The sequence below is a fragment of the Camelus bactrianus genome, chromosome 6, assembly GCF_048773025.1.
Source record: "Camelus bactrianus isolate YW-2024 breed Bactrian camel chromosome 6, ASM4877302v1, whole genome shotgun sequence".
NCBI classification, from domain to species: Eukaryota; Metazoa; Chordata; class Mammalia; order Artiodactyla; family Camelidae; genus Camelus; species Camelus bactrianus.
This window is the reverse complement of record NC_133544.1, coordinates 93974626-93987262: the sequence shown is the minus strand read 5'-3', so window position 1 is coordinate 93987262 and position 12637 is coordinate 93974626. Positions and strand designations below refer to the sequence as shown.

The 12637-nt window shown below is 48.4% G+C and overlaps 1 protein-coding gene across 4 annotated transcripts in view; it reads right to left on the bottom strand.

The window, feature by feature from the left end:
• CA12 (carbonic anhydrase 12) overlaps window positions 1–11186 on the bottom strand; it is a 58462-nt gene extending 47276 nt beyond the window's left edge. Inside the window, exons 1-2 of one of the 4 annotated variants that reach the window (XM_010963468.3) lie at window positions 10869–11186; window positions 3311–3331 (exon numbers count right to left, since the gene is read on the bottom strand). In XM_010963468.3, the coding sequence (XP_010961770.1) occupies window positions 3311–3331; window positions 10869–10953 (106 nt within the window). In that variant the 5' untranslated portion in view covers window positions 10954–11186. The remainder of the gene's footprint in view (window positions 1–3310; window positions 3332–10868) is intronic. The other 3 variants (XM_010963467.3, XM_010963466.3, XM_074366377.1) reach the window with 3 other exon arrangements.
• Between the last annotated feature and the right edge of the window lie 1451 nt (window positions 11187–12637).

The following is a 12637-nucleotide window of genomic DNA, read 5'->3' as shown; positions in this document are numbered from 1 at the left end:
CTTTGTGGGAGAGCTAAAAACTCAGTCAGGGTAAGGATGACTCTCCCAGCCAGCTGGAGATTTGAAATTCTTTTATTGCATATAATATACATACAGAAAAGTGCATGTATCATCAGTGGTCAGCTTGCTGCATTTTCACCAGCAGAACACAGCACCCACATCAAGGAACTCAACATGACCAGAGTCCCCCTCGTGCCCCCTTCCAGTCACCTCCACACCGTAAGGGCCCCTGCTATCCTGACATCTAACAGCAGAGACTCCTTTAGCAGGCTGGAGTTTAGCCTCAGCTCCCGCGTCAGCCTGACTGGCAGTTACCCTCCATTTCAGAGTTGATGGCTCAGCAGGACTGAACTAGGACTGATTTCCAGAGGGGCACTAACCCATCACAGGCCCAGCTGCTGCTCCAGCCACCCAGAAGGAGTGCGCGGGGCAGGGTCGGCCCCATCCTGGCTATCAGATGGTCCTCCTGTCTCCACGGGGGGCCATCCGGAGGGCAGCCCAGTGACTCAGTGCGGAGGGGGATGGGGCTAGAGTTCTCTTTCTATGGGCTTCTAGAAGTCCTACCATGTGTTCCTGGAAACGGGAGGCCCCTGGAGCAGGATGACTCAGCGGTATCTACGTGCAAAGCAGCTGAGGTCTGCACCCTGGGAAAACCAGCCCATGGCCTTTGGTTGGACTTGCCCCATTCGGTGCAGCCTGTATTGTTTGGAAACCGTTTCTCTCCAGCACCTGTGCCAGGCCCTCTCTTCAGCTGTGTGATGCCAACACGGGTGCCTGCTGCCAGCCTGGGCCTGCCTGCCTCCTTAGCTGTCCTTCACCCAGCCTCCTTCACTGGCCCCCACCGAGGGCTGACCCCACATCACGTACGCTCATTTCACTAATAAAAAGCCTCTGTGCTCACCCCCATGCATGTCATACATCACCAGGCTCTGCCCTCTGCTTCCTCAGCAAACAGCTGCTCTAACTGTACAGAGCAGGAGGGAGAGGGGCTGGCTAACGCTAGTGGGCAGGGAGAAATGCTTCTGGATCGGTCGATGCCCCCCTCCCCCTCGGGGAACACCATGTCATGCCTACGTGGCAGTGAGATTTTCCTCCCACATCTTGACACAGTGTCTCTCTGTGCCCCGGGACCATCTCACTCTGCCCGGGGAGCTGTCACACAGAGGCAGGGAGCCCTGGAGAGACGTGATTTGTGTCTCCACTCTACCCGGGAAGCCAGCAGAAGAGGTGGGGCAAGTTACCGGTGACTCAGGCTGCAAAGGTCCTGGGAACCACCTGGTTAAAGGCTCTCTAACAGAGTGCGCACAAGAAGCACCTGAAACAGACACGTTTTTCAGGTTCCCCCCCCCACCCCAGGTCCAGGCTAAGGCCCTGAAATCTGCATATTTGGAAAGCATTCTGGGTGATTCTGATGTAGCTGATCCGAAGCCACATTTTAGGAACACTGATCTGGAAACCCCTTCCCCAGGTGGGGGGAAAGCGAGACCCCCAGGGACTCACAGCGTTTACTCAAGACCATACGGAATAAGGCCCAGAGCCCGAGTGCCGCCTTCTTTCCACGCCTGCACTGCTTCCCGTCTCCTCCCACACACTGAACCTGCCCAAGGGGCCCCGATGCCCAGACTCCGCCGATCCCTCCTTTGGCAGGTCTCTGGCCCTGCCCTGCCCTCTTACTGCCATCACTGCAAACTGGACGTTAAGGCACAGAATGGGGTTTCTACAAAGCCAAACACCTTCCTGCCTCCCTTGCATCCTCCACCCCCATAACCCTCTCTTCTCCTAAAAACACTGCCCCGCCCCTCCATCCATGGGACAAAGTGGAAGAGCCTGGCCTTTCCCCTCCATGCCACCCCTATTTGACCCAACCTATCTTTCTGACCTTAGAGTCATCCCTCCCCTGTAACAACTTCTCTACATTTTTTTCCCTCAAACGCCATCCTGCTTTTTCTTGCCTCCACTCACTGTGATGCCATCATCAGCTTGGCCAGTAGCACTTGCTTCCCACCATACTGAATCCTCCCCATCCTCCAAGGTCCAGGTGAAAACCCACCTCCTCCAGGAAGCCTTCCTTGACCGTCCAGCCCGAGCACTCTCATCCTCCTTGGAACCAGCAGAGCACTGAACCGTTTACTTGTTACCTGTTATTATTACCTGTTCTATTCTGCTTTGAATTGCGAGTTTTACGTCATTCCCAGCTACAGACCACAGCCTACCCTTCTTTAGTCTTGCTTTTATTTCTATTGCTTGGGTAGACTGTCCTAGGAGAACATTTCTGAGATGTATGTCAGATGATGTTTTGCCTACAGCCTACCCTTCTAATCACCCACCCACTCAGCAACGTGCCTCGCACAGAGTAGTATATAAGGGATGTTAGCAGTGATGGAGCGTGAGATGCTGGAGACAAGGAAATCTTGGGCTGTAGGTGGCTGGTTGATTAGTTCAGGGACTTTTCTATGCCTCTTGGGCGAACAAACATCCAAGGGCTAACTAGCAAATCTAAGTCAGATCTTTCTCTTGATTCTGCTTCCACTGTAGTAATCAACTTCCCGGCCCGTCACCACCCCTCCTGTGCCAATGAGGCCCCTTCCACCCTCCTGCTCACGATAACGATCTCTCTTGCACACCCCTTGTGACTCAGTCCTAAACAAGACATTATTAACATTCCTGCGCTTACCAGTGGACCCTGGTGCTTGGCCCCCACCCCCACTCCAGCTGATGGTCAGATTTCCCATTCACTGCAACCCACCAGCTGAGCCGATTTCAAGCCGCTTGTCTTGAAACCCTTTTGCACACTCGATGTCCCTGTCGCCCCACTTAAGCCAAGCATTCCTCTCTCACTGAGGACTGACCATCACCCCTTGGTTCATTGCTTCCTTACAAACATAATAACAAGAAGTTAATTCTAGACACACTGGCAGCGTAAGTTCTGGAGCCTGAGCCTAGCTTTCAGAAAGGAGGCTTTTACTCTTTGCTTATCGTAGGAGAAGAGCTGCAAGAGGAGAAAAGCACCCTTCTGCCCAGGGCCCTTGCAGTCTGAAGGTCAGCTGGGCATCCTCACCTGAGAGGTTTGCAGGAATCTGGGCGCCTTAACTCTATGACTTGCAGTTCGAAGGCACAAATCAGGCTCAGCTGCTCAGAGAAAGAGCTGTACGCAGCCTGTGCGGAGAAGTTCTTTAGAGAGGATTTTGTGCCCTCTTGTAACAAAACCAGAACTGCTCTTCTCCGCCCCCGAAGTAATCGCCACAGATCAAGACATTTCCGGCTAAATACAGCCATCTCTTCAAAAAAGGCATTTAAGATCTCTACTTACCAAAGTAGGTCCACTTGGATCCTGCAAAGAAAAAAACAAAGCAAGTAAGTACAATTGAGCTGGAACAAGTTAGAGAAAACAGTACAGATTTTATTTTTAAATGAGTGAGACTGAAAAAAAGGTGGATACTCAGAACTTAAAACTTTTTCAATGTGGAGAAAAGGGAACCCTCATGTACTATTGGTGGAAATGTAAATTTCTGCAGCCATTATGGAAAACAGTGTAGAAGTTCCTCAAAAAATTAAAAACAGAACTGCCATATGATCCAGCAATTCCACCCCTGGTATTTATCAGAAGAAAAAAAAACACTGTTTAGAAAAGATATATGCACCCCTATGTTCATTGAAGCATTATTCACAATAGCCAAGACATGGAAGCCACCCAAGTGCCCATCAAAAAATGAATGGACAAAAAAAGATGTGATATATATACATACACACACCGTGGAATATTACTTGGCAATTAAAAAGAATGAAATCTTGCCATTTGCAACAACATGGATGGACCTAGAGGGTATTATGCTAAGTGAAAGCAGTCAGAGAAAGACAAATATTGTATGACTTCACTTATATGTGGAATCTAAAAACATAAAAGCAAATGAACAAACACAACAAAGCAGAAACAGAGTTATAGATACAAAGATGAAGGAGGTGGTTGCCAGAGGACAGGAGGGTGGGGAGAGGAAAGAAATAGGTGAAAGAGATTGAGATACAAACTTCCAGTTGTAAAATAAACGTCATCAATATGAAATGTACAGTGTGGGGAATATAGTCAATAGCTATGTAATATCTTCAGATGGTGACATATTTTAAATGTATAGAAAAAATCACTATGTTGTATAATAGGAACTAACATACTGTTGTAGGTCAATTATACTTCAAAAACAAACTCATGGAAGAAAATATATCGTGGTTAACAGGGGCAGAGGTGAGGGGAGGAGGAACTGGATGAAAGCTGTCAAAAGGTACAACCTTTCAGTTATAAGATAAATAAGAAATTGGGATGTGATATACAACATGATAAATATAGTTAACACTGCTGTACATTATATATGAAAGTTATTAAGAGCAAATCCTAAGAATTTTCATCACAAGGAAAAAAATTCTATTCCATTGTGTGTCTATATGAGATGAGGGATATTCACCAGACTTACTGTGGTGAGCATTTCATGATGTTTGTGAGTCAAATCATTAGACTGTACACCTTAAACTTACATGGTGCTGTATCTCAATTATATCTCAATAAAACTGGAAGAAAAAATAAAAATAATAATTTAAAAAGCTTTTTCAAAAATATGAAAACAAATACATGTATGTATGTGCATGACTGGGACATAGTGCTATACACCAGAAATTGACACATTGTAACTGACAGTACTTCAATTAAAGAAAAAGAAATACAGAGGACTGAAAAGTAGAAAATAAAAACCACTTATTAACAACAACAACAACAACAAAATTTTTTTCAGAGTCCTGGTCAGAACAACTGCTTCTCAGAGCAGCTGTGCTCCCAGGGGAGGCAAAGCACAGGGCAGTGATTTTGCGTGGGCGCCCGGGGTGAAGGAGGGGGCTTCTTTTTTTTTGTTTTTATTGAAGTATAGTCGACTTACAATGTTGTGTTAATCTCTGGTATATAGCATAGTGATTCATTTATACATATATATTCCTTTTCAAATTCTTTTTCATTATAGGCCATTGGAAGGTATTGAATATAGTTCCCTGTGCTGTATAGTAGGACCTTGTTGTTTATCTATTTTATATACAGTAGTTAGTATCTGCAAATCCCAAACTCCCAATTTATCCCTCCCCAACTCCCTCTCCTCCCATTAGCAATAAGTTTGTTTTCTACGTCTGTGAGTCTGTCTCTGTTTTGTAAGTAAGTTCATTCGTGTCTTTTTTTCCCTCCAAATGGCATTATTTCATTCTTTGTTATGGCTGAGTAGTATTCCACTGTATAAATATACCACAGCTTCTTTATCCAGTCATCTGTTGATGGACACTTAGTTTGTTTCCACGTCTTGGTTATTGTAAATAGCTGCTATGAACATTGGGGTGCGTGTGTCTTTTTGAATTAGAGTTTTGGGAGGGAGCTTCTTGATCAGAAGCCTCCCCGACATCTTAGAGAAGCCAAACTGTATTATCTGAATAGGTAATAAATTCACAAGGCTCAAAACCCAAAAGCCACCAAAAGGTATACAGTGAAAGCTCTTCCCATCACCCAACCTCCCTGCTTCCATTAGAGCCTGCCAGTTTCAGCAGCAGATGTGAACCTTCCCCGGTAGGACTGCAGACACCTATTTGTATTCTGTCCCCCAACCCTTTCTTCACACAAATGCTAGCCTACAGGAAAACTTGTTCTGCGTCTTGCTTTTTCCCTCTTAACACAGCCTGGAGAATTGTTCTCGTCAGTACACAAGGAGGAGAAAGCTAATCTCAAAAAGAAAGATTTTCTTTGAGGAAGCTTGTCCCCCTCATCTGAGTGAGAATTCCAGGGGCGGTGGCATGTGGAGGAGGGTTCGGCCAGGAGTATAATGAGGTCTCCTCCCACTCCACACCCTTCACACATCAAAGTCCTTGGTGCAGGTAAGTCATCGCAGGACCGTGCTCTCGTTCCCTGGTCTGCACACCTCCTTCTTCACCTCCAGAAGGAGCCTGAGACCCCGAACTGAGACTCAGGGGACACATCACAACAAGGAGACTGCCCAACTCCTATGTCCCTCTCTCCCAGCTTCTCCCAGTGCTGCCAGGATCTCGGCCCCCCAGGGTACAGCTCCCATCTCCTCTCTCTCAGGAATTGATTGGCGGTGAAACGTGCCTGACCAGCAGTCTGGTCCCTTATCACAGCTGGGCATTTCCTACCTGCGCAAATGGTGGTTTTTCAAAGCTAAAAGAGGGTTTTGCTTGTTTCTTCTTTTTAAGCTGGTTTAATCTCATATTTTTTGTTGTTGTTCTGTTTCATTTCTTTGCCTCAGTATTTTTAATTTTGTTTTTAATGTTCAAATTCAATTGGTAATTTTTTTTCAAATTATGCTTGTGCATGGTTTAAAGGGTTAGATGGTTCCATAAGGCTTTTTTTTTTAAAATCAAAATATCAATCCCTGACGCTCACTAGCCATTTTCCTGCTCTGTATGGCAACCACTTAGAATTCTTTTAAAATGATTCTTTTCGCATTATCTCCCCATCACTAGAAAACATGCCCATCTTGCTTCTTCATGATTTGCTTTGGCTTAGGCATTATTTATTGCCATCCCCCTCTGGAAGGCAAGGATGGAGGGCTTTTCTACACACCTGCAGCCCATCATCTTGTTTTATAGATGACGAAATGAAAGTCCACGAGGTGACGTGGAAGATCAGTGCCTGCTAAGAAGTGTCTCTCCACATTTCCCATCACTTCTCACAAACTCAGAAAATCTTTGAGTCTCCTTCTTCTCGATCTTTGGGATAGAGGGGGGAGTCCAGACCCTTAGAGTATCTGATAAGTTCTGTGGACCTTTTCCCCATAAAAATGCCCACAAGCTTGGACACACAAAACTTCATGAACACTTAATTTCATAGAACCGTGTCAGGTTTGGTTTTTTTTTTAAACCATAAGCTTCTTTGTCATAAACATCTTTGTCACAAGCATTTTTGCAACAAACCTTTTTGTTGCATAATTAATTGGTAGTAAGACAGTTCCGCCATGAAAGATTGAGTAACTGGCTGACAGTTTTTGGTTGGACAATCTGATTTTCACTCCTTGAAATGCGTTAGCATTTCTTCCAATTCGTGACATTATTGATGGCTTTACCCAGCTGACAGATGACGATGATTTACCCCAAGAGTTGGTTGCTTACTTTGAAGCACGCCACCTTGGAGGAGAAAAAGGCAAAGGGCCTCGAAGGTGCAGAGTTGAGCCAACATTTCCCACAGAACTCTGGAACATCTATCAACAGACATGAGCTCAACAAACATGCACCCTAGCATTTGGAAACTGAAACCTCTTTTAATGAAGGAAGAAATGTTAGCGACAAAGAAAAAGTGTGATGCCAAATGAGGAGATGAATCCACAAGGCAAAAAAGAAAAAAAAAGTATAAAATACTATGAACAAAAGACTTGGAAGACCAACGCTGAGGTACAACCCACACGATAAAATCAGTCATTTGCACGGTATTGCTGTGAATCTACACATATCTTAAATGTATTCAAATATTTTGTATTTCCCAATGGTTTTTCAAATTTTGTTATTTTTTAAGGGTTGTTTATCTGTTTTTATTTTTATTTTTTAATGGAGGTACTGGGGATTGAACCCAGGATCTTGTGCATGCTAAGCATGCACTCTGCCACCGAGCTACACCCTCCCCCACCAAAATAATTTTGTTATTTACTTCTTACGTTTCAATGTGTCCTTTTCTGATGTCCTTTTTTTTACTTTTCATTATTTTATTTTCTACTGCAAAATTGCCTTATGGGCCAATTGGTTGTTCAGCAAAAATGCTTGTGGCAAAGATTGTTACAGTGAAAGTACCCAGGACCCACAGAGCCCTGAAACCAGCTATGGACCACACAGGGATTGACAGTCCCAAAATTAACCTTCCTCAGATTATTGATTGGATGAAGACATTCAGAATCATGGAGAAACCAAATCTGTACGTGACCGCCAAGTTTACGACTAGCCTTTTACTGAGACAGTAGTGAAAAGGGACAAAAAGGCATTGCCTTGGAACCAAGCTACGGAAGACCTCAATCCTCTCTCCTGAACATTTTCCTTCAGCGTTTTGTTTGAAGGGTTCTATTAAAACACAGTTACAGATTTCAGAAGCAGAGGAAGCCGGATTATTGTCACTTAGACTGGCAGAGCACTTGGGGGTCCAGGATGTAAAATTCCATCAGTAACAGGGAAGTTTGTCCCCACTACGTCCCTAGAGAGACACAGGTGTTGCTGGAGGCCACCAGAAAAAACACCCATTGCCTCTGAGCAGTCCTGCCTCCGCTAGAATTTTAATTGCACCTGAGGCAAAATCAAACATAGCCTTAATATCCTGCATCTTTTGCTATCTTCCCCAAGGCTTGGGAAGCTCTGCTTTCCCCATTGCCGTAGCTCTCCTCCTCAGATAAGGTATCAGAGCTCAGGGACCAAAGTAACAGCGTGGGCATCTGGGGCTGTAAGGCCTCGGGGCGTGACACAGGCCTGGGGACTTGCTCCTGAAGAGCAGCAGGGTCAGAGCAATCTCTCCCACCCTCCTTTCTCTGCGTGAGCCTGCTTGGCCCTCAGGACTTGATGCTTTGGGTGGAAATGGCAGTGTCTGGAGGGGCGCAGAAGCTGGAGGCTGGGGGTGGGGGGAAGCACTGTAAAAGGAAGGGAGGGTAGTCTGAGTCAGGGGGTCTCGTTGGATGACAGTCAGGGCCCAGCCTGGTTTACTGTCCGCTCAGAACTGAAGTCAGGAAGGCTTCATAAAGGACGTGGAGGGGGTGTGTGTTTGCTTTATCTGGAAACGGCCCCTCCCCACCCCTACCTTTAGGAGAAGAGTCTTCACCCCACAGGCAGGCCAGGCCAAGGCCCCTGTGGCTGCACCTCGGCAGGCTCACGTGGCAACTGCTCTCTTTCCAAGAAGGTCACCCTGGGAGGCCCACAGCTGGACGCCTGTTAGGACCTGCAGACCCAGCTTACACTGGGCCAGGAGAACGCCCTGGGTGCTCGCAGAGGAAATGATATTTGCAACGTTCAACACCCAGCCTGCTTCCTGTCCTAGGTTCTAGAACCTTCCCTGAGTAACTGACATCCGGGGCAGCCCAAGACCGCACAGCTCTCCACACCGGGTTCATGCACAGCAAGCACTGCAGAATTCATCAAAATGCCCCCCGCCCCCAGCAGTAAGAATTCCAAGGTTGTCTCTGGAAGATGCTTGACTTCACCTTCCTGAGCCCCCTCCCTCCCTGACCCCCACGTTCACCAGAGCCAACTGCCGGAAGTTTCCGTGTCCTGGCAGAGGGCAGACCACGCTCTCCCCCTCTTGGTGCAGCCAAACCCCCCTGCACCCCCTACCTTGGGTTAATGCTGACACTCTACACCTCAGTGATTTTTGCTTTGACCTTGTCCCCGAAGTAATTGAAAAGCCAAGAAACCTGCCGGGAGGATAAGAGAATAAAAGCTGCATTCTCAGAATCAAGGGGGTGAGCAGACTGGCCGCCCAGTGTGGGGCAATGGAGTTTTCACTGCCAAGTTCCCCCAGCCCAGCTGGGAGCACGGGGAGGGGAGGGAGGGCACAGAGGGCGGGGGAAGCGAGAGGAGGGAAGAGGAGCTGCCCCCAGAGCTAGGGGAGGACAGGCTTCCAGGGAAGGGGGCCAGTGTTTGTCTCTCTCGTCTTGGAGCTGCTCTGGAGCTAAAAGGGAGATTTCTGGTGAAACCTCAGGTCTCAGTGCAGCTTTCTTGAGAGGGAGATACATGTCAAAGTCTGCAGTCTTAAAAATTATTTTCCACTTTTATACAACTCCTTTCTCCCCACTACCTTCTATTTCTCCCCGACCAGATGAGGGAGATGCTAGCAAGCATATCACGCCAGCTAGTGGATTCGAATTGGATTAAGAGGAAAGACAAAGTTGCTGACTGCCCGGGTCCTCCTGCCCCATGGGCACGGTGACCTCCGAGAGGAGGGGTCTCTGAGCTGCTAAGCAGGACCAGCTTCCCACCACCACCACCACCACTGCCTAGCCAGAGGGGGTTGATTTTCAGCCATTCTAGTCGCTTTGGGCCCTTCTATAAATGTTTTATCCTAGCCTGGGTCCAGGAATGGTTGCATCTACAAATATCTTACAACTTGGGGCAAACTCTGACAAGGACAGGAGTCACCATCCGTTACTCAAGAATTTTCCAAAAGCGCTCACCCAGCTGTGGGGAGGCAGGCAAAAACCCCGATCTTGGCTGCTCACCACAACTCACTGCCCAGACCTCAGCCTCAATTCAGGCCCCTCGCCTCCTCCTGCCACTGCTCGGCACCACCAGCCTCCAGCCCTTCGGGATTAAAAGCCCTCATTACACTCAAAAATAAGGTGTGTATGCTTGTCTGGGTGCACGTACACACACACGTGTACATTCAGAATAGTAGAGCCCTTCTGGAGAAAAACAATGATTAAGGACGGGATGCATCATCCCCTTGACTTGGAGGTAAAACCTAGGGGCAAAGAGTCTCTCCTCCAAGGAAAAGCACCCACCGTGGTAGAGAGTTCTGCCCTGGGGCCGCTGCAAACCCTCCCGCGTAATGACACTGCTCAGAACGCCCCAGTGCCTTCTCCACCATCTGCACGTGGATCGGGTTCTGTTTCTCCTCCCCAGGCAGCAAATTCCCAAGCCACTTCTCCATATTTTAACGCCGAGACAACCGAGCTCCCCCTCAACCGCAGCAGAGCCTGCATTCCGAAGGAAAAACGAAGCATCCTTTGTAAAAACGTGCTCTTTGAGACCATGCACGTCCTTCCCTGCTCCGCACGAATGATTTTACTTTATCATTAAAGAGCTCTGTGGGGAATCCTATCCTGGTGCCGCTGAGCGCTCGGGACTGTTAGAAGAGGCAGAAACTTTACCGTTGAGTGGGGCTGGGCTGGAAGGCTGTTGCTTTAAGATCACCAGCAGGAGGACAGCAGCCGCGTGCAGGCTGCGGCCGGGCATCTTCGGGCGGCTCTTTCGGGAAGGCGGGCGCGGGCGGCCGGCGGCTTGGCTGCTCCGGGGCTGGCGGGGCGCGCACCGGGACCTCGTGCGCGCAGCCGGGGCGCCAGGGCGAGCACGTCTATCCTTTGGGCTCCTGGCTCCTCGCGGGCTGCTTTTATGGAGCGACTCAGCCGCAAACACATGATGTCATCGTGTGGGGTGGGGGTGGAGGGGAGAACGCCCTGCCTACAGGAGGTCCGGCGCCCCAGTTCCAAGGTGAGTTGTAACCCTGACTTGAGCCGCGCTCCGCGGGGCAGTGGCCCGAGCGCTCCTCCGGTCGGGGCTGACCTGGGAAGCCAGTTCTCCGTGGGAGCCGCGGGCAGGCGTGCAAGAGAACCTCCTGCCTCTGCCCGATTGGAAGGGGTGCACGGAGGGACTCGCTTCCGTGGCCACAGCCTTGGTGTGTCACTGCCCTTACTGAAAAGCCCCCTAAGTACAAGGCCATATGGACAGAATCCTCCTTCTGGGCACCGATTGTGTGCCTGCCTGGACTGGGCACACCTTAGCGACTGGACAGGACAGCTGGGCTGGCCGCACTCAAATTTAGAATTTCTGCAGATTGTACAGTGAGTCCTGATAAGGTCATACCTTTGAAATTTAGAGGGAAAGAAATCAGTAGGTAGATATCACAGTGGGCGTATACTGTGAAATAGAAATAGATGTACAGATAGAGTAAGCAGATAAAATAAAACAGCTTTACTAAGCAATTAGACTTTCCCCTCATATAACAGGTACATAGACAAGGCTCATACTAGTTCATAAAATCCATCATTCTCTAGGAAGCTGGTGTTTTGAGGGGGTGCCTTCTCTGGGGTAGCAGCAAAAAAAGGGACTCACATGTTTAGTGAGTGCCTACTCTGTGTCAGGCTCTGTACTAGGCATGTTGCATCTTGGTTTAGATCAGTGTCTGAGTTCTGTTTCTAGTGCATGTTATCATTACCTGTTGCTCATTTCTGCCCACTTTCCCCACATAGCAGTATTTTTAATATGTGTGTACAAACATCTAGCCATACACATGTGGCTCTGATCCTTAGTATTCAGCTCATACTCGATCGTTAAGTCAAAGGTCTCATTACCCTGCTGCTCCCAGTGCTCACTAAATCTTCCTGCTGCTGCTACTCCCCCTTGCTGTTCCCCCCACCACCCTGGTCATTTGTGTTTCCGGCCTCTCCGGGTCCTCTGAACGTGTCTGCATGGCTCCGGGTCCTGGGCTCTGTTTCCTTCCGGCTCTGCGACCCTGCCTGTTCTCTTGGCCCCCTGCTGCCTACAGGCATTGCTCAGATCACATGGTCTGCTGACTGGTGCCCACCCCCAGCCCTGGTGCATGATGCCTGGTTTGGTGAACTGGCCCATCCTGCCCTCTTCTCTTGGCCACCAGCGGCCTGACCGGCTCTCACCTCTCTCAGGTCTACACTGACCCTCAGCCCAAGTGGACCCTCAGTGACCAGTGAAGCCACTTGTCTATGGTGGCTTTGGAGGTATAGACCAGCTTTTCTGCTGAAAGCCACCAGGAAGCACATGCCACTCACATTTCAAGAGGGGCTGCTGTTCTGTCCCTATCTGCTCAGCTATTGTGTGGGTAAATGAAGGGCTTTGAAGTCTTTTTAAGGAAGTAGTTACGAAGACAACCCTGTTACAAGCACTT